This window comes from Phyllobates terribilis, unplaced genomic scaffold (genome assembly GCF_046119375.1).
Source record: "Phyllobates terribilis strain yellow unplaced genomic scaffold, ASM4611937v1 Scaffold_7__3_contigs__length_470593459, whole genome shotgun sequence".
Lineage (NCBI taxonomy): Eukaryota > Metazoa > Chordata > Amphibia > Anura > Dendrobatidae > Phyllobates > Phyllobates terribilis.
Window position 1 is genome coordinate 160,587,462 of NW_027362767.1, and position 21,952 is coordinate 160,609,413.

At 44.5% G+C, this 21,952-nt stretch overlaps 1 protein-coding gene across 3 annotated transcripts in view; it reads right to left on the reverse strand.

Moving 5' to 3' along the window:
• The window catches only part of LOC141153006 (CD48 antigen-like), a 71,592-nt gene that overhangs the window by 21,066 nt on the left and 28,574 nt on the right, over positions 1–21,952 (reverse strand). For all 3 annotated transcript variants that reach the window (XM_073637678.1, XM_073637677.1, XM_073637679.1), the window contains one exon: positions 2,324–2,626. In XM_073637678.1, coding sequence (XP_073493779.1) covers positions 2,324–2,626 — 303 coding nt within the window. The remainder of the gene's footprint in view (positions 1–2,323; positions 2,627–21,952) is intronic.

Here is a 21,952-nt window from a genome sequence, read left to right on the forward strand (position 1 = left end):
GTGGGAGCATGTGAGGGCGAGCATCTGAAGGTGATCGTCTGAGGGTGAGCTTCTGAGGGTGAGCGTGTGAGGGTGAGCGTGTGAGCGTCTGAGGGTGAGCGTCTGAGAGTTTGAGGGTGAATGTCTGAGAGTGAGGGTGTGCGGTTGAGGGTGTGCGTGTGAGGGTGAGTGTGTGAGGGTGTGAGCGTGTGAGAGTGTGAATGTGTGATGGTGAGCGTGTGAGAATGAGCGTGTGAGGGTGAGCGTGTGAGCGTGTGAGGGTGAGCGTGTGAGGGTGAGTGTGTGAGGGTGAGCGTGTGAGGATGAGCTTGTGAGGATGAGCGGGTGAGCGGTTTAGGGTGAGCGTGTGAGGGTGAGCGTGTGAGGGTGAGCGTGTGAGAGTCTGAGGGTGAGCGTCTGAGAGTTTGAGGGTGAGCATCTGAGAGTGAGGGTGTGCGTGTGAGGATGTGCGTGTGAGGGTGAGCGTGTGAGGGTGAGCGTGTGAAGGTGAGCATGTGAGGGTGTGAGGGTCAGCATGTGAGGGTGAGCGTGTGAGAATGAGCATGTGAGGGTGAGAGCGTGTGAGGGTGAGCGTGTGAGGGTGAGCGTGTGAGGGTTAGCATGTGAGGGTGAGCGTGAGGGTGAGGGAGTAAGGGTGAGCATGTGAGGGTGAGCGTGTGAGGGTGAGCATGTGAGGGTGAGCATGTGAGGGTGAGCGTGTGAGGGTGAGCGTGTGATGGTGAATGTGTGAGGGTGAGCGTGTGAGGGTGAGCGTGTGGAGGTGTGCGTGTGATCGTCTGAGCATGTGAGGGTGACCGTGTGAGGGTGACCGTGTGTGGGTGTGAGGGTGAGCGTGTGAGGGTGTGCGGGTGAGGGTGTGAGTGTGCGGGTGTGCGTGTGAGGGTGAGCGTGTGATGGTGATCCGCTAAAGGCCGCCATCTTGTTCTGAAATCCCACGTCGCTGATTGGGCGCGGCCGGATCAATCAGCGACGTGGGATTTCCTGGACGGACAGACAGACGGGATAAGACAATTATATATGCTAGATAATCATTCTTTTGTAGAATGACTTGTGTACTTTAGGTCGTTGTCTTGCTGCATGACCCATATTCTCTTGAGATGCAGCTTATAGAGACATGTCCTAATAGTTTCCTTTAATATTAGCTGATAAAAGACAGAATTTTTTGACCCATCAGTGTTGGCAATCGTCATGGCCTTGAGACAGCAAAACAGGCCCAAACCATGATACCACCACCATTGGGTTTCACAGATGGTATTAGGTTTCATGCTGTAATGCAGTGTTTCTTTATCCAAACATAATACTCCTCATTTACAGATAAAAACTCTATTTTGGTGTAATCCGTCTATAAAATATTGTTCCAGTAGTCTTCTAGTTTGGTGACCTTCAGCAAACTACAGAGGGGACACAATTATTTTTTTGAGAGCAGAAGCTTTCTCTGTAAAATCCTACCATGCACACCATTCTTGTTATGTGTCCTTCTGAAGGTCAACTCATGAATGTTAACATTAGCTAATGTGAGCGAGACCTTTAGTTGCTTAGAGGTTACCTTGAGTTTCTTTGTGACCTTGTGAACTATTACAGACCTTGTTTTTGAAGTGATCTTTGTAAGTCGGCCACTCCTGGGGAGTGTAATAATGGTCTTGAAATTCCTCCATTTCTACACAATGTGAATTGGAGGAGACAAAACTTTTTAGAGATGGTTTTGTAACCTTTTCCAGCCTGATGAGCATCAACAACTCTTATTCTCAAGTCCTCAGAAATTTCCTTTGCTCATGCCATGATACACTTCCACAAATGTAATATAAAAATCAGACTTTGATAGATGTCTGTGCTTTAAATAAAACATGACCCCCACTCACAGCTGATTGTCATCCCATTGACTGAAACATCAGACTCTCATTTTACTTTCAAATTTTCTGCTAATCCAAAAGATTCACATATTATTGCCACTGACAGACATGTAATATAGGATTGTTTTGCTAAATCAAAAAATGACAAAGTCTAATATTTTTACTCATTTGTTTGATTTGCTTATCTTTATATACTTTTAGGATTTGTGTAGTTTTAGGCAAAATTTATGCAGAAAAGTGAAAAATTCACAAACTTTCAAGCAACACTGCATGATCAAAATTATCTCTATTCCGAACTGATACTCCGCACCATCAGCTTTAACAGCCAGGTCTCATTTGTGACGGTGCGGCCACAGATTCCATACTATCTCTGTGCTGTATATGTATGGTGGGGTTTGGCAAAGGTTGAAGATATAATCGTGTTTAATTTTAGATCCCTGGTTAGTGCAGAAATGTAAATAATGTCTTTTTACCTTTGCTACCTCTGAAAGTATCAGGGTGGGAGCAGTCGCGTTGTGTATTAATGGAGACATTCTTCTGGTCGGCCGGGTTCTGGACTATACACAGGAGCTCCATGTCCTGGTGGTCCGGGGGTAATGATATCTGGATGGAGCTTCCATTACTGTACAGCTGATATGTAGAGTCCTGGTGTCTGGATTTCCAGGTGTAGGAGAGATGTGATGTCTGTGATGGGACAGAGCAATGGAGGGTGACGTTACATCGCTCTCCGGTATCTTCTTCCCATCCAATCTGTATAGATGGAGGGGGGACGGGATCTGTAATTGGAAAATTAATAATGTATTGGTAAAGTTTTTAAGGTATTAATACTTAATTAGTGATGAGCGAGCACTAAAATGCTCGGGTTACTCGTTGCTCGTGTCGAGCACATTGGAATACTCGGGTGCTCGACCCGAGCAACAAGCCCAATGTAAGTCTATGGGAAACTCGAGCATTTATCATGTGGCTCCCCCCGGAGGTCAGTAGAGGGCCTAAAAATTGCCCTAGTCGATGAGAATAATGCTCATATGACATGGGGACAGCATGGGGAAGACCCCTGGAAGCATTTCTGACTCCCACATCACTGCTGTCAACAACATTGTCAGAGGTATTACACCACTTGTATGGTCTCACAATAAAACATAAAAAAACTAAATCAAAATGGATTTTCCTGGGAAAAATGTTAAGGAACATCCTTTCCAGGGTAATGACTTGTATGTAAGGTAAAATAAATAACCAAAAACAAAAAAGCTCCTCCACACCTTGGGCTATGTTCACACGTAGCATTTTTGATGAGTTTTTGCACTTTTGCATTGCTTTCAACGGTGAAAAATACATTTACCAGTAAATGTCATTTTAACATTTTACTACCTTATCTGGCCATGTGGTGTGTGACACATCATCAGACACATCCTGTTTCATTTATGAATGAGAGACTCTGAAAGTCACAAAGCCTATTTTTAGGGTCATCAGACAGCCATTACTATTGTTAAAGGGCCAGCAGTCGGCCCTCACTATTGTTAGAGGGCCATCAGTTGGCTATGCTTTGTTTTTCCCATTATTAAGGAGCAGGTCTAATATACTCTTATAGTGTATGAAGTGACTTCAAGGGCTGCCAAAAATTAAGACGCACTCCAATACCCCTTTGAAGAGACATAGAGGAGGGCCTCTGAAAACAAAATGTTCCCATTATAAAGGAATGGGTCTCCTATACAGTTATTGCATATGCAGTGACTGCAACGGCTGCCTAAATTTTGGAATGCAAATTGCCTCTTCAGAGAAAAAGAGGACTTGAACTCCATAGCACCACCTATTGGAAGCAGTAATCCTACAAGTTACAATCAACCCTTTAACGAGTCGTGCAATATGACTTAGGATAAAAGCCTAATCAGAATCTCAATTTGCAGACACGGTGTTTCGGGCTGTTGTCCCTCATCAGTGCAAAGTATGAGAACTGATTTGGCTAGATGAGAGGCTATGGACTGAGGTTTCTCCTAGTGGAGAGTGACATACCAGCTGGCACATCAAGGTTATTCGCCGTGCAATGCTCCTCTGGGAAATTTAATATGCAAATTGCCTCTTCAGAGAAAAAGAATACTTGAACTCCATAGCGCCACCTATTGGAAGCAGTAATCCTATACCCAATACCCCTTTGAATATACAAAGAGGAGGGCCTCAGTAACAAAATGTTCCCATTATAAAGGAGCAGGTCTCGTATACTGGTATTGCGTATGCAGTGACTGCAAGGGCTGCCAAAAATTTGGACGCAACCCAATACCCCTTTGAAGAAACATAGAAGAGAGCCTTAGTAAAAAAATGTTCCCATTATAAAGGAGCGGTTCTGCTATACAGTTATTGCGCATGTTGTGACTGCAATGGCTGCCTAAATTTTAGAATGCAAGTAGGTCTTCTATAGTGGTAATTCCCATGCAGTGAATGCAAGGGCTGCCAAAATATTGGACGCACTCCAATACCCCTTTGAAGAAATGCATAGGAGGTCCTCATTTAAAAAATTGTTATCATTGTCAAGGAGTGGCTCTCCTATCCTGGTAATGCCCATGCACTAAGTGCATAGGCTGAAAAACATTTACCCCTGGAGGGTATACATGAACATACTATATATAATACAGAATGTTAGAGGTGGGCCTCTAAAAAAATTCCCTATGGGCATCATAAACACCCCTAAAAAAATTATGTGGGTGTTGCATCACGGTCACCCTGGTGATATGGTGGTGGAGGAGGAGGAGGAGGACAACAGAAAATAGACAAAATCAGGACGTGTATACCCATGTCTGGGTGTGAAGAGGTGCATGGAGATAGACCTCGCAAAAAAAGACAATGGATTTGAGTTTATGTTCCACTGCTATCATTCGGTGGTGTTAAGAAGTCTGGCCCAATTCAGCCCCTGTTCATTTTTATAAGAGTCAGCCTGTCAGCATTTTCAGTTGACAGGTGGATGCGCCTATCAGTTATAATGCCCCCGGCGGCACTAAAAACCCGCTCTGACAAAACGCTAGCGGTAGGGCAGGCCAGGACCTTCAAGGTATAGAGAGCCAGTTCATGCCACGAATTCAGCTTGGATACCCAATAATTATAAGGCACAGAGGAATCAGGGAGGACGTTGGTATGGTCGGCAAGGTACTCCTTCAGCATCTTCAAAAAATGATCCCTCCTTGTGAGAGTACCCCGCGCCTCAGGGCCTGTGCGATGGGAGGGTCTGAGAAAACTCTCCCAGACCTTTCACAGTGTTCCCCTTCCTCTGCTGGATCGAATTTGTGTCTCTCTTGCCTGTACTCCTTCGTTGTCCAACGAACTGTGACCTCTGCCGCCAACGTTTTCAGATGGGAATTTTTTTAATAATTCCACAACAAGGGCCTTCTGGTACTGCATCATTTTAGTAGACCTGTCCACCGCGGGAATGAGAGATAAGTACTCCTTGTAGCATGAGTTTAGAAGTGTCACCAACAAGGAATGACTGTCACCCAAAATTTGGAGAATGCGAGGGTCACTGGAAAGGCAGCGTAGCATAAACTCAGTCATGTGTGCCAGACTGCCGTGTCCTCACCAAGAGGACGACTGACCATGTTCTCCTCCTCATCCTCCCTCTCCTCAGGCCATTCACGCTAAACAGACGGCATGAAAGTTGTGTGGGTAGTGCCGTCTATAGCGCAGGAAACTAGCTCCTGTTCTTCCTCCTCCTCTTCCTCATTGTCACCCAATCCACATTGGGATGAGTTGAGGCTGGGCTGTGTGGAATCACCCTGTATGGTTCCTTGCTCCATCTCATCGTGCTCTGCCTGCAATGCCTCCTCTTTAATTGTGAGCAGCAATCGTTTCAGAAGACAGAGAAGCAGGATGGTGATGCTAATTATGGCATCATCTCCACTCACCATCTTGGTGGAGTACTCAAAGTTTTGGAGGATAGCACAGATGTCTGACATCAATGCCCACTCCTGAGCTCATATGTACGGAGGCTGACCTGAATACCGATGGGCGTTTTGAAGCTGGTACTCAACAACTGCCCTTTGCTGCTCATAAATCATTCCCAACATATGCAATGTTGAGTTCCAACATGTGGAGACATCACACAAGAGTCGGTAAGCTGGAAGCTGCAAACGCTACTGAAGCACGGCAAGGGCGTTGGAAGCTGTAGATGACTTTCTAAAATGGGTACACGCGGCGTACTTTCACAAGCAGATCCGGCAGATCTGAGTAGGTTTTGACAAACTGCTGAACCACTAGGTTGAGCACATGGGCCAGGCATGGTACGTGTGAACTCACCTCACTTGAGAGCCGCCACCGGGTTTTGGCAATTGTCACACACGACCATGCCTGGCTGTAGGTTCAGCAGTGACAGCCACAGATCTGCCTGCTCTTTTAGAGCTGTCAACAATTCTTCAGCGGTGTGCGGTTTGTCACATAAGCATATTAGCTTCAACACAACCTGTTGCTTCTTGTCCGAGGCAGTGTTGCAGTTGACTCCCCCCCTTGGTTGCGTGGGGAACCCGGAACCGGGCCTGTTGTAGGATGCTGGGGGTTGTAGTCTCCATGTGGCGGTGACCCGGTCCGTGGCTCAGGTTGGTAAAACCAGTGGCAGTCTATTTGTATTGTAATTGTCCGACTACGCCACCCGTGGATTGCGGTCAGTGGGGACCGCCGCTGCGCTGCAGACCGCTGAGGCTGATGTTGTATGCGCAGCCAAGAATGGGATAACTCCCCACGGGAGAAGTTTTGCCTCAGGGCAGCTAGTGTGGATGATGGGAGTGATAGTGTGAGCGTCCCAGTACTAATGGTGCTGGTGCGGCGATGAAACACAGAGACGTGAGGTTGCAGTTCAGGGTCTTTACTGGTGTTATAAAGCAGACCCTCCCGGGAGTACTGGCTAGTATAAGGGGCCTGGTCAGTCTGTGAGCAAGCAGGATCTCCCCTGGCCAGGCGAAGTTGTAGGCCTCCCCGTCTATCTGCACTCTTTCCTGGCTACCTTGCTGTAAGTGGTTACAAGTAGCCCACGTCCCTGAGTATACCATGTGGTGCTCACCCGTATGGCTGGTGACTTGGGGCCTTCTGTTAGCCTCCGCTCCTGGATGGCGGCGCTGGTCCCTTCCTTGTGACTGAGCCTCCGGGCTTCTATGGCCAGAGGACCTGGAATCCCCTGCCGGCTGGTTTCTGCTGCTGGGTGTATATCAGTCCCCACAGCCTCGGACTCCGGTGTCCAGTTTTAGTATCTTCAGCCAGGGCGAGCTATATCTCTGCTTCCAGCCCCTGGTCTTCTGCTCCTGCTCCTACAGAGCTCCTGTTGTAACTCTCCCTTTCCAGCTCTGACTGCTCTGCTTGTTCTGCAGGCTCTGACTCTGTCTGGAACTTCACTCACTAATTCCACCCCAGACCCAGTTTATAAGGGCAGATTCCTCCCCTCCCAGGTCTGGGCGGGCCGTGTTGCATGCTTAGGCTCCTGACCAGAGAAACCTCTCACTTGCTCTCAGACATAATATTTCTATTACTGTGGCAACCAGACCCCTGGGGTGCCACATAGTGCTTCCAGCTTCCGACTGATGTGGTCATTTCGGAGACGGAGGCTGAAGAGGAGGAGGTGCAGGAGCTGTAGAATGTGGGCGAAACTCTAAATGACCCTGGGCTCACAATCCTCTGCATCGGGAGGACATGTTCCATCCCAAAGTCCAACTGGGTCCCGGGCTTCCACTATATTAACCCAGTATTCCATCAGCGAGATGTACTGTCCCTGCCCACAAGCACTTATCCACATGTCCGTGGTTAAGTTGACCTTCCCAGTAACTGCATTGTTGAGGGCACGGCTAATCTTCTGGGACATGTGCTTGTGTAATGCAGGAACGGCACACTGGGAGAAATGGTGGGGGCTTGGGTCGGAGTACCCAGGGACGGCCGACCACCATAAAGTAGCAGAAATCTTCCGTCTCCACATTTCGGGCGCAAGCATTCAAGAAATGTGTGATTTTAGTAATGTTGGCTGCGTAATTGCGCTTGCGTTCCAAGGACTGGGGTAGGGACAACTGAATTCTGCGCTGGACAAGGACGTAGACGTGGTTGCTGATGGTGGTAGTTGCGAGCGTGCAATGACAGGTACAGGGCAGGACGCATCTTCGCATGCGCTATGGACAGGGGATTGGCATGCACGCACAACAGCGGAACAAGCAGTGGTGTCACCCGCAGACACTGTTTCTGGACCACGGCGTTTGGCCCGTCTAGTTGGGTGCTTTGCTGTCATGTGCCTGAGCATGTTGGTGGTGGCCAAGCTGCTAGTTTTGCTACCCCTGTTGATGCTGGTGTGGCTGATGTTGCAAATGGTCTTTTTGGGGTTATCTGGACAGTATTTTAAAAACAACCAGACTCGGGAAAGACCAAACAGTTGTACTGGCAACGTCCGTCGTGTTGGTGTCCCAGTGAACAATTGCCTGCCTTGTTTCTATGGCCACAACGCTGCTTGTTCCTGCCTTCCTTCCCCCTGTGTGCTGCTGTCCTTGCTCTGCATGTCACCTTACCAGGTTAGGTCAGTGACTTCATTGTCCACCACCTCATCTTCCACTTCTGCACCCTGGTCCTCCTCCTGACTTTCTGGCAATTGTGTCCCATCATCATTCACCTCTTGTGAAAGTAATTGCACTTTCCCATGGTCGCCTTCGTGTGACCGTGGCTGCTCAAATATTTGGGCATCGTTACATGCGATCTCCTCTTATGAGCAAAAAAAAGCCTTGATATCTAGTCCAATGGTTATCTGTAACAGGCAGCAGACAGAATGTACAATGGACCCTATTGTGCTGTACAGTGTCAACAATTTCTGCCTGCCTAACTCCTGCTATCACCACTGAATATATGTAGCTGGATTAGTCCTCAGAAGGACTGTTACTTCAGATGGATATGTATCTTGCTGTGGAATACCTATACTAACTATTACCCCGCCAATTCTGTCCCTCACACAGCAGCACCTCTCCCTACTCTGTCTGTCTGAAGGGTATACTGTGATAAGCATAGGGGCACCAGGTCTTATACAGACCTGATGACGCTATGCGGCCAGCCAATCATTGTAATGCCATAACCAAGATGACTATGGCATTACAGTGAGTGGCAGACAATCCCTGCATGTTCGTTGGCTCTCTAAAGAGCACAAAACATGCAGGGCGAGGACCCGAGATCCTGCCCGAGCATCCTGGAAATACTCCCTGAGAGCCGAGCAGTGAGATGCTCGGGCGAGTACTGTGCAGTGATGAGCATGCTCACTCATCACTAATGATAATCATTTACCTGGCTTTAGTTATTTCCAAATACAGACAAGCAAGTATTTTGCAGGGAATGAAGCTTAAGTATGATTGACCTGTTCATGAGGTTGAACACTTATCTTATGATGACCATAATATAACAAGCTGCAGTATCAACCTTGCACTATTTTTATCCTAAAGGGATGTGTAGAATTACATCCATTATTAGCTAATGATACAATGTCTACCACCTGCAGGATTTATTGTAGCCACAGTCAGTGGTTGTGTGCACGATGCCTATGTGTGCTCATTAGTGCTGTAGTCACAGCCGGTGGTTGTGTGCACGGTGCCTATGTATGCTGTGAAAAAGTCACTGACAAAGTATTAGAGGGAAGATAAGTAACACTGAGGTTGTTAGCTCAGTAATATAAACATAGGAAAATGCTCCAGCACACTAAGTGCTGAGAGGGGTCAATTGGCCATGTATAAGACTAGGTTGATTGAACAGCTGTAAAGTGGGAGAAGATCAGAAGATAAATATCCAGAATTCTGGAGCATTCAGTGTTGGGTGGGTCTGGAGGTGCAAGCTATGGAGCTGTGTTTTCATGTAAAGGAAAGCTGAACCTTGTGCTGTTTGTTCCTAAAGCGGACGGATTCCCGTAGCAACAAGGACTGTATCACATGTTATGTTTTTGTTTTTCTTTTAGGCCGGGAAGACTGTGTTTTGCTAATATTGAAATGGTTTATGCAGTACTTTTAATAAACCAGTGGAAGATTTAACGAGAGCATCAAAAGTCCAAGGTAAAGGAAGAGGTCATGCCTAGGACTTCATCGGGGGATGTAGTTGGCTGGAGATGTCACGGCCCAGGTCATACAGCTGGCCATTGCTCCCTGACCACCAAGCAAATGGACTGTAGTATGTAACGCCGTGTTCATTCTATGCATATCCAGCTTACATTGTGGAATGTCCACCTGACAAGGGGCCCCAAGCTTGTACTGTAAAAGTGAATGGTCTGCAAATGACTGGACTACTAGGCTCAGGGAATTTGGTGACCCTCTCCAATAGATCCCTGGGAAGAAGGTGGGCATCTGCTGCATTCACGGGGATGCTAAAGACTATCCGGTGGCCAGAGTTGTCATTGAGAGGTACTGAGTCCCATGAGGTTGGCATGGTCAAGGATTTATTGCACCCAATTATCATAAGCAAGAACTTTGTCTTGCTTTGGGACTTGTGGGGGAGGGGTGGAGATCTTGATTGATCGGGTAAGAAACGGGTTGGCCCTTAAAAAGTCTCACCAACCACAGAGTCTGACGGGTTTCCTTTCTGTGTAATGGGAGAAGAGGAGAAGGTATTATCCCTAGAGGAAGACATTCCTGAGATAAGGAGCAAGAGAACATTTTGGTTTCACCCAACATAGGGACCTAAATCTAAAAGAAGCATTCAATGAGGTAACCATTATAAACGGCGTAGCACAGGAGTCAGGGGCTGACAACTGGTTTCTCTATTTCATGTTGACTGGGGAACTTATTATACTGGGTTATTAAGGAGATAGTGGAGCGATTGTTGGCACCATGACCCTATAAACAAAGGATGTTGGATAGGGCCCATTCACATGTCTTGGATGGCCATATGGGGGTAGACAAAACACAGGAATTGGTCATGCGGAGGTTTTTTTGGCCCAGATGTCACCGCAAAATCCTAAGGTATTGCATGTCCTGTCCCCCTTGCCAGTTAACTGCTAACACCTCTCTCTTCCAAAATCCTCTAGGGCCACTACCCATCAAGGCACGGCAACAGAGGGACCCTGTTGAAACTCTATATTGGCACTGAGAATGTCACAGTGGCAGAGACACTATCACTGACCCAGAAACAACAGTGACGAAAACTGCTTCAGTGGAAACAGGATCTGTTTTCGGAGTTGCGGAGACATACGCAGGTTGTTCAACATGAAATCCTGAAGGAACCACTTGTGCTGGTGAAACAAAAGCTGTAATGAATCCCTGAAGCCCTCCATGAGGTGATTTTGAAGGAGTTGGGAAAAATGTTGACCCTGAGCGTCATCAAGGAGTCAAAGAGCGACAGGTACAGCCCCACTGTCCTTGTGTGGAAGCCTGGTGGAGAGGGGCGTTTCTGCAATGACTACAGGAAACTAAATGAGGTAGCTAAATTTGACGAGTATTCAATACCCCTCGTTGATGAAATCATAGAGAAGTTAGGGTCAGCCAGATACATCGCCCCTGTGGACCTAACGAAAGGTTAACGGCAAATCCTCCTCTCTCAAAGTGCAAAGCAGAAGATGGAATCTTCTACACCTGACAGTTGCTTCCAGCATGTCAGAAGGCCGAATGTGCTGCAAGGAGCCCCAGCTACCTTCAGGAGGGCCATGGACCAGATCGTAACCCCTCACGAAAAGTATGCCGCAGATTAACTCGACGATAGTGATGTTTAGCCCGGATTGGGGAAGTCAACTTCAGAAGGTCCACGCCATGCTGGATGCACTGAGGAAGAGGGGTTTACCATAAAAGAAGGGAAAATACTTGGGCTACATCTTCGGAAGAGGCAAAGTAAACCCGCAAGTGAATAAGATGGAGGCAATCCAAAATTGGCTGAAACCAGTCTCAAATAAACAGGTTCAGGCATTTCTGGGAATGGTGGGATACTATCAGAGGTTTATCCCGAATTTCGCCATGACAGCCGCACCCCTGAACGACCTTCTTAAGGGCACGAAGACATCCATGGCCAAATGGTCTCTTGAAGCTTAGATGGCATTCCAAGAGTTGAAATGCAGGGCTACAGGACTTCAACTTTCATGTGGAAGCTGCACGGTAACGCAGATGCCCTGTCTAGACGTACCTGTTTGGTGACTGAAGGTACCAAAACTCCCGGCTTTGGGCAGAGGGGAGGGATATATTACAAAGTCACTGGTAAAGTACTGGAGGGGAGATATGTAGTACTGAGGTTGTTAGCTTCAGTATTATAAACCTAAAAAAATGCTCCAGCACACTAAGTGCTGAGAGGGGTTAAACAGCCAATGTTTAGTGCTAATTTAATTGAACAGCTGTAGAGCGGGAGGAGTCCAGAGAATAAATACCCTGCCTTCTAGAGCATTCAGTGTTGGGTGGGCCTGGAGGTGCAAGCTCTGGAGCCGTGTTTTCATGTTAAGGAAAGCTGAACCTTGTCTTGTTTGTTTCCTGAAGCGGGCGGAATACCGAAGCAACAAGAAATGTGCCAAATGTAATGTTTTGTTTTCCTGTTAGGCCGGTAAGGCCGTGTTTGTTTTGCTAATGTTGCACTGGTTTATACAGTGCTTTTAAAAAAACAGTGGACGATTTAAAGAAACAGTGTTCCTGTGTCTACCTCTAAGTGCAGCCAAGTGGGTCGATCTTCCACAGTGCTCATTTGTACTGTTACCACAGCCAGTGGTTGTGTGCACGGTGTCCATGTGTGCTGATTAGTGAGATTTACTTTTCATACTAGGGTAATTAAACACTCAATTTGTTCTGATCCCTCTTGTAGAAGTAAGACCTCATCATGTAAGTCTGTGTATTTGTTTCAAAGTATTGAGTAAGGGATCTGAAAATATGTAAAAGAAGAGACTTTTCTTTAAGATAATCTGTCAGTCCACAATGAAAGTATCCACCAGGTACATAGCCTTGTAGGGGATGTTTCCACTATAAAAATCTCTCCTTTCATTTTCCAATTGCTGCCTCCATTCTGCAGCAACCAAAGTTCACTAAAATATGCTAATTAGGGCACTCAGTGCCCCCTTGGCATAGCCCATAGTAGTGTTGTGGCAGCTGTTTTTTCATGCTCCACCTCCCTCACTTGTGAATGCCAGTTCAGGCTTGCTCAGGGCATGCACTGTCTGCAGAGAGAGCTCGGGCAAGTCAGTACTGTCAATCACTAGTCAGTGAGGTGGTGTCATATCTCTTGGCCACACCCAGGGTGCACTGAGCTCCTTAATTAGCTTATTTCATAAAACTTTAGTTTCTGCAGATCGGATGCAACAATTAGAAAACTAAAGGTGTAATTTTTATAGTGGCTATATTTCCTACAATGCTATTTGCTTAGTTTATATTGTCAGTTCTCATTCCCTTTAAGCTGAAATGACTTTAGACAACTGCTAACCCTCTTATAAATTATATTGCACCCAGTTCCCTTAGTATACATGGGTGAATGCTCCTGGGGATGATGCTGTGCTGTACTTGATCTTATGTTGAGTGAATAATATTCCACATAAAAAGATTGAGTTTGAGAACAGATGCATGGAACACTTGTTTGTGGCTCACAGAAAGTACGCTAGTTTAAAACATTACTTTTGTTGATAATTTTAAAAGAACATCAAATACGTAGAAACAACAGCTCCGACTGATCAGAAAAACATTTAGCGATCTATTACGTTAGATCAAAAATATCTATGATCTTCTTGGTCTCTGCGATCCTGTGCACTAACTCACTCACTGTTTTATGTTATTTGTATCCTATGAATCTCGCCACTTTTGTCCATTGTCCCATATGCGGTGTTGACGTGAGGGTGCTGTATGTCCCTATTATTGGGATCTCTAGTGGTAATTTTCTATATAACAATTTCTGTTGTAATTACTCTCCAGAATCATGGAACTGGGAGTGATACGGTGCCTTATTATGATACTAATTCAATTACTGCTGGATATGGGCACAGTGGGGGATGCAGAGAGTAATGTTGTCTATTGCATAGATCCGAAGAATGAGGGTTGTGTGTAATAAATTGCATTTTTTATAAATCTGTACATGTGCACGATGGATGGACTCGACAGTTCTCTCCCCCCTCCCTCTAAATTTGCATGGAGATATAAGTTAATATCAGTCGTATGCACCTATGCTTTGCTTTATGTGGACAACATTTGGCGGTATCTAATTAGCACTATTGTGTGCGTTTTCCTGAATATATTGGTAGATCCTTGATACTAGATAATATACCACTACTGACTAGAGATGAGCGTTGTTCTACTCGAACTGTTCACCAATCTCAAATTCGAGCTGTTTTGGGCGGTGTTCGAGCCGTTCGGCGAACACGAACAATTTGATAAAAATTCGGCTGTTCGAGGTTATGTTCGATAACTGTTCGTGCACCAAAATCATAACTGGATTTTTTCTCAGTAATGATGAAAATTAATGTTAATACGCAGTTTGAGTGTACAGCGGGGCGGGGGGAGGGGCAGGGGATGGATCTCTGCAGGAACAATGAAGATCTCCATTTTTTTTTCTCTTTCCCGCATTTACAGTGGGGAGGTGCAATCTGTCAGCCTATCAGCAGCGCACACACGGAGCGAAGTGCTTTTTTTCACACAAGCAAGGGCATGTGTGATTGGCAGTGTATGTCACATGTCCTTGCCCTATAAGACCAAGCCATTTTCCCCGTCGCCACCATTTTCTCACTGCTGCAGCTGCGTGTTAGACGGCACCGCTGTTGCTGTGTGCGCTATACCTTGTTAATTTCAAGCCAATTTTCGCACAAATCTACAGATAGCTTGGGAGTAGGGAATAGTTGTGATTGCAGTCCTTTTAAGGACTAGGTTACAGCATTTCCTACGACTTTTATCAGGCAGGTCTGTGCTCTTAAATAGATAGATTGTGGGAGTAAAGACTAATTGTAATTGGAGTCCTTTTCAGGACTAGGTTACATGAGTTCCTATCAGTTTTTGCCAGGCAGGTCTGTGCCAGTGCTATGCAAGTTTTTTTCACAGCATTTGGCTGAATCTAGCAAAGCTAATCCTTTTTGGCCTATTGCAGAGTGTGTTAGTCAGTGGAGTAGCCTATCTGTGTTGCAAGATATAACACCTGTGTATAGAATACCAATTTTTTTACTGCACCTAGTGAAGTAAAATCTTTTGGGCATAGCATCATTCTATTAGTCCATCTATACTGACCTCCATCAGGTTGCAAATTGAATATAATTTTTTTCTGCATCTACCTCTGAAAAAATATTTGGGCTTCTAGCAGTGTGTGGGACTTGTTCTATTAGTCCATCTATACTGACCTCCATCAGGTTGCAAACTGAATATAATTTTTATCTGCATCCAGCTCTGAAAAAATATTTGGCCTTCTAGCAGTGTGTGGGACTTTCTCTATTAGTTCATCTATACTGACCTCCATCAGGTTGCAAATTAAAAATAATTTTTATCTGCATCCAGCTCTGAAAAACTATTTGGGCTTCTAGCAGTGTGTGGGACTTGTTCTATTAGTCCATCTATACTGACCTCCATCAGGTTGCAAACTGAATATAATTTTTTTCTGCATATACCTCTGAAAAATAATTTGGGCTTCTAGCTGTGTGTGGGACTTTCTCTATTAGTCCATCTATACTGACCTCCATCAGGTTGCAAATTAAAAATATTTTTTTGTTTGCATCTAGCTCTGAAAAAATATTTGGCCTTCTAGCAGTGTGTGGGACTTTCTCTATTAGTCCATCTATACTGACCTCCATCAGGTTGCAAACTGAATATAATTTTTTTCTGCATATACCTCTGAAAAAATATTTGGGCTTCTAGCTGTGTGTGGGACTTTCTCTATTAGTCCATCTATACTGACCTCCATCAGGTTGCAAATTAAAAATAATTTTTTGTCTGCATCTAGCTCTGAAAAAATATTTGGCCTTCTAGCAGTGTGTGGGACTTTCTCTATTAGTCCATCTATACTGACCTCCATCAGGTTGCAAACTGAATATATTTTTTTTCTGCATCTACCTCTGAAAAAATATTGGGCTTCTAGCTGTGTGTGGGACTTGTTCTATTAATCCATCTATACAGACCTCCATCAGGTTGCAAACTGAATATAATTTTTTTCTGCATCTACCTCTGAAAAAATATTTGGGCTTCTAGCTGTGTGTGGGACTTGTTCTATTAGTCCATCTATACTGACCTCCATCAGGTTGCAAACTGAAAATAATTTTTTGTCTGCATCTAGCTCTGAAAAAATATTTGGCCTTCTAGCATTGTGTGGGACTTTCTCTATTAGTCCATTGATACTGACCTCCATCAGGTTGCAAATTAAAAATAATTTTATCTGCATCTACCTCTGAAAAAATATTTGGGCTTCTAGCTGTGTGTGGGACTTGTTCTATTAGTCCATCTATACTGACCTCCATCAGGTTGCAAACTGAATATAATTTTTTTCTGCATCTAGCTCTGAAAAAAAATTTGGCCTTCGAGCTGTGTGTGGGACTTTCTCTATTAGTCCATCTATACTGACCTCCATCAGGTTGCAAATTAAAAATAATTTTTATCTGCATCCAGCTCTGAAAAAATATTTGGCCTTCTAGCAGTGTGTGGGACTTTCTCTATTAGTCCATCTATACTGACCTCCATCAGGTTGCAAATTAAAAATAATTTTTTGTCTGCATCTAGCTCTGAAAAAATATTTGGGCTTCTAGCGGTGTGTGGGACTTTCTCTATTAGTCCATCTATACTGACCTCCATCAGGTTGCAAACTGAATATAATTTTTTTCTGCATATACCTCTGAAAAAATATTTGGGCTTCTAGCTGTGTGTGGGACTTTCTCTATTAGTCCATCTATACTGACCTCCATCAGGTTGCAAATTAAAAATAATTTTTTGTCTGCATCTAGCTCTGAAAAAATATTTGGCCTTCTAGCAGTGTGTGGGACTTTCTCTATTAGTACATCTATACTGACCTCCATCAGGTTGCAAACTGAATATATTTTTTTCTGCATCTACCTCTGAAAAAATATTGGGCTTCTAGCTGTGTGTGGGACTTGTTCTATTAATCCATCTATACAGACCTCCATCAGGTTGCAAACTGAATATAATTTTTTTCTGCATCTACCTCTGAAAAAATATTTGGGCTTCTAGCTGTGTGTGGGACTTGTTCTATTAGTCCATCTATACTGACCTCCATCAGGTTGCTAACTGAAAATAATTTTTTGTCTGCATCTAGCTCTGAAAAAATATTTGGCCTTCTAGCATTGTGTGGGACTTTCTCTATTAGTCCATCTATACTGACCTCCATCAGGTTGCAAATTAAAAATAATTTTTATCTGCATCTACCTCTGAAAAAATATTTGTGCTTCTAGCTGTGTGTGGGACTTGTTCTATTAGTCCATCTATACTGACCTCCATCAGGTTGCAAACTGAATATAATTTTTTTCTGCATCTAGCTCTGAAAAAAAATTTGGCCTTCTAGCTGTGTGTGGGACTTTCTCTATTAGTCCATCTATACTGACCTCCATCAGGTTGCAAATTAAAAATAATTTTTATCTGCATCCAGCTCTGAAAAAATATTTGGCCTTCTAGCAGTGTGTGGGACTTTCTCTATTAGTCCATCTATACTGACCTCCATCAGGTTGCAAATTAAAAATAATTTTTTGTCTGCATCTAGCTCTGAAAAAATATTTGGCCTTCTAGCAGTGTGTGGGACTTTCTCTATTAGTCCATCTATACTGACCTCCATCAGGTTGCAAACTGAATATATTTTTTTTCTGCATCTACCTCTGAAAAAATATTGGGCTTCTAGCTGTGTGTGGGACTTGTTCTATTAATCCATCTATACAGACCTCCATCAGGTTGCAAACTGAATATAATTTTTTTCTGCATCTACCTCTGAAAAAATATTTGGGCTTCTAGCTGTGTGTGGGACTTGTTCTATTAGTCCATCTATACTGACCTCCATCAGGTTGCAAACTGAATATAATTTTTTTCTGCATCTACCTCTGAAAAAATATTTGGGCTTCTAGCTGTGTGTGGGACTTTCTCTATTAGTCCATCTATACTGACCTCCATCAGGTTGCAAATTAAAAATAATTTTTTGTCTGCATCTAGCTCTGAAAAAATATTTGGCCTTCTAGCAGTGTGTGGGACTTTCTCTATTAGTCCATCTATACTGACCTCCATCAGGTTGCAAACTGAATATATTTTTTTTCTGCATCTACCTCTGAAAAAATATTGGGCTTCTAGCTGTGTGTGGGACTTGTTCTATTAATCCATCTATACAGACCTCCATCAGGTTGCAAACTGAATATAATTTTTTTCTGCATCTACCTCTCAAAAAATATTTGGGCTTCTAGCTGTGTGTGGGACTTGTTCTATTAGTCCATCTATACTGACCTCCATCAGGTTGCAAACTGAATATAATTTTTTTCTGCATCTACCTCTGAAAAAATATTTGGGCTTCTAGCTGTGTGTGGGACTTTCTCTATTAGTCCATCTATACTGACCTCCATCAGATTGCAAATTAAAAATAATTTTTTGTCTGCATCTAGCTCTGAAAAAATATTTGGCCTTCTAGCAGTGTGTGGGACTTTCTCTATTAGTCCATCTATACTGACCTCCATCAGGTTGCAAACTGAATATATTTTTTTTCTGCATCTACCTCTGAAAAAATATTGGGCTTCTAGCTGTGTGTGGGACTTGTTCTATTAATCCATCTATACAGACCTCCATCAGGTTGCAAACTGAATATAATTTTTTTCTGCATCTAGCTCTGAAAAAATATTTGGCCTTCTAGCAGTGTGTGGGACTTTCTCTATTAGTCCATCTATACTGACCTCCATCAGGTTGCAAACTGAATATATATTTTTTCTGCATCTACCTCTGAAAAAATATTGGGCTTCTAGCTGTGTGTGGGACTTTCTCTATTAGTTCATCTATACTGACCTCCATCAGGTTGCAAATTAAAAATAATTTTTATCTGCATCTAGCTCTGAAAAAATATTTGGGCTTCTAGCAGTGTGTGGGACTCATTGTATTAGGCCATCTATACCAAGCTCCACCAGCTTTGAAATTAATAATAATTTTTAGCTGCATCTAGCCCTGAAAATAATTTTTCCCAATAGTGGTAGCAATAGAAATATGGGGCGCGCGCCTGGCTAACAAAAATATACGCTTCATAACACAAAACACCAGCCTAGCGAACTGCATTAATAAGATGGCATCATCGTCTCTCCCAGTGCTAGGCCTACTAGCCTACTACGCAGGCTAGCATTCCTGTGCCTAAAACACAATGTATGGGTCCACGCTAGCCACTATGCTGAGGGGTATAAAGCTTCTGCTAACGCTTTATAACAATTCAATTGGCAGATTTTCACAGAGCTCTTCCACAACGCCCACCCATCAGGCAACAGTTGCCCACCCTCCCTATGGGATCTAGTGGCGAATAGTTGATGCCATTAATCAGAGCGTCAGTTGCCCCGTCAACGTGGCAAGCATACGGTAAGGCATGGGAAGAGTGGACACGACTAGTAGCAGGCAGACGGGTTGACCAATGTGAACAAGCCAGATCACAAGTCACCATAGAATTTCTCCACCAGCTAATGATGAGGGGCATATCAGGGGCGTCAGCGCAGCGGTGTCTGACCGGAGTAGCATTTCACTTCCAACTACTGAATTGGGGAGATGTGACAAAGATTCATCATCAGACAATCCATAAAAGGGTGGAAAAGGGGTCAGCCAAGTCAGGAATGTAGACGTCCCGTCCCGTGTCACTAAAACTGATTTCTCACATCTTATCCCTAACACCATTAACATGACACTCACAATTTGAAGCAACACTAATGTCTACTGCATTTGTGATCGCCTTCTTCGGGGCGCTATGTATAAGCGAATTAGTCCCTCAATCCAAAATTACCACCAGTGGAGGCTTATTACACCAGGACGTAGTCATAGCCAATAATGCAATACGTCTACGCATACACCAATCGAAAACGGTTCCAGCGGGCAGGGGTACTTGGGTACTTCTACAACCCACAAGCGGTACACTGAGTCGGGTAACAATAGTAAAAACATATCTAACCATCAGATCACAAAGTAATTTCTTCCTATCACACATTGATGGAACGCCATTATCAAGATACCTGTTCCAAGCTATATTTAATAAATGCATAACATCGGCAGGGAACCACCCCAAAGATTACGGGACGCACTCATTCCGCATAGGTGCGGCCACGGAAGCAGCAAGAGCAGGACTGTCAGAAACGGAAGTTCAGAGGATAGGGAGATGGCGATCCACGTGTTTGGCGACATACATAAGACCGGACTTGTTATCCTAACGTGGTTTGTTTCTTTTACAGGTGACGCTAAGCCAACAGTGTGAGTGATAGGCCACTCGTATATATATTGGGCACAAAAAAGGGCGAAAGTCCGCCCAGGCGGGAGGAAATTAGAGTTTCATAACACATATTTCAACTGGAGAGGTATTAGAGGCCTGCTATGGCCACAGGTACTAATGGAGGTAATGAAGGTAGGGAGAGAGGCAAGAGGTCCGGTCATCTTAGTTATACAGGTCGGGGGAAACAACCTAGGTCATCACAAGAGCGCATAACTAATGGCAATAATGAAACTAGACACTGAGCGCTTCAGAGAATTTTTCACAAAATTAGCTATAGTATGGTCAGAGATTGTGCCAATAGCGGTATGGCAAGGTGCGCGAGACATCACGGCCATCGAATGGACAAGGCGGGTAATAAATATTCGGATGGCAAAATTTAGAAGAGACAGAGGCGGTGTAGTGATACGACACCGACAACTGGAAGGAGATAAAGCAGGCCTCATACGGCCCGACGGTGTTCACTTAATAGATATTGGACTGGACATATTCCTGTCAGGACTCCAGGACGGAGTGGAACAAGCGTTAAGAGTGATGGGTGGGGGTCAGAGTCCTGCATACGAGTACGCTGGATCCTCCGTGGCCTGGAAATAGAAAGGACATGTTGGAGAGTTACACTTGTTGGCCAACTTGCCGGAGTGGGGACCCAGGGCATGCTGCAACAAGCTGAATTATTTTAGAAATAAAATGCGTTTCTAATGGAATGAGTATAAAGAGTTAATAAAGCTGTGACCGATCCTCACCCATCCAGTTGTAAGAGTTACATTATTGTATTGTCCATGAAAGGGGGGCGGTAGGGGGGCTGAGCGTCTGGGTTTGGTTGGGGGTCCCCACAGTCTGCCTAGGCTAGATGCATTTAAAAATTCTTATTAGATACACAGGCGGTGCAGCTTGCTTCGCAGCTGGGCTACTACGCCCAAAGTATTGCCTAGGCTAGAAGCAGTTAAAAATTCTACGCTGACTAGCAGACACTGAAGATTTGGAGCAGATCTCTGAGTAAACAGCTCTTCAGACTCAACCATCTGTGTTACCCCAAGCCATAGTGTATGTAGTTTCTTACAGTTAAAAGGGGGGGGGTGTGCGACCCAACCCACCTGGAATTGACGATGCCAACGTCACGTAAGACACAGCAAGGGGACTCCCAAAATTGTGGCACAGACACCACTTAACCCTAGAACGCATACCTGTGGCCTTGCAGGCCCGCCCAGTTAATTGTTTTCTATTTTCTGCAAGATTACTTTAGTTAGAATTTTGAAACTCTAGGTATTCTTCATGTATATAGTTGTTTGTCATTTGAGTTTGAGTTATTCCATGTTATTTGCACACGGGCCTAAAGGGCCCCAGGTATGAGAAAGTGTAGATTTTTATGGTCATGCGTTCTAGGGTTAAGTGGCATCAATTACCCCACTGTTGCTTAAAACGGTTGGTGAGGTGATTTTACCAAATCCCCAAGCTTTTAGTCTCCCAAGGATGACACAGGGGTAGAAATGTCCTTGCGAATCCATGATTTGTTCATCTTTATGAACGTGAGTCTGTCTACATTCTCAGTGGAGAGCCGCGTGCGCTTATCTGTCAGCACACCACCAGCAGCGCTGAACACACGTTCAGACAGAACGCTGGCTGCATGGCATGACAAGATCTCCAAGGCGTGAGTGGCGAGCTCCGGCGATTTTTCCAGATTGGAATACCAAAATGAGCAAGGGTCCAGTGACACAGTCATGGCTTCGATGTTCACTTGGAGATTCTCCTGTACCATCCTCTCTAGGCATTGACTA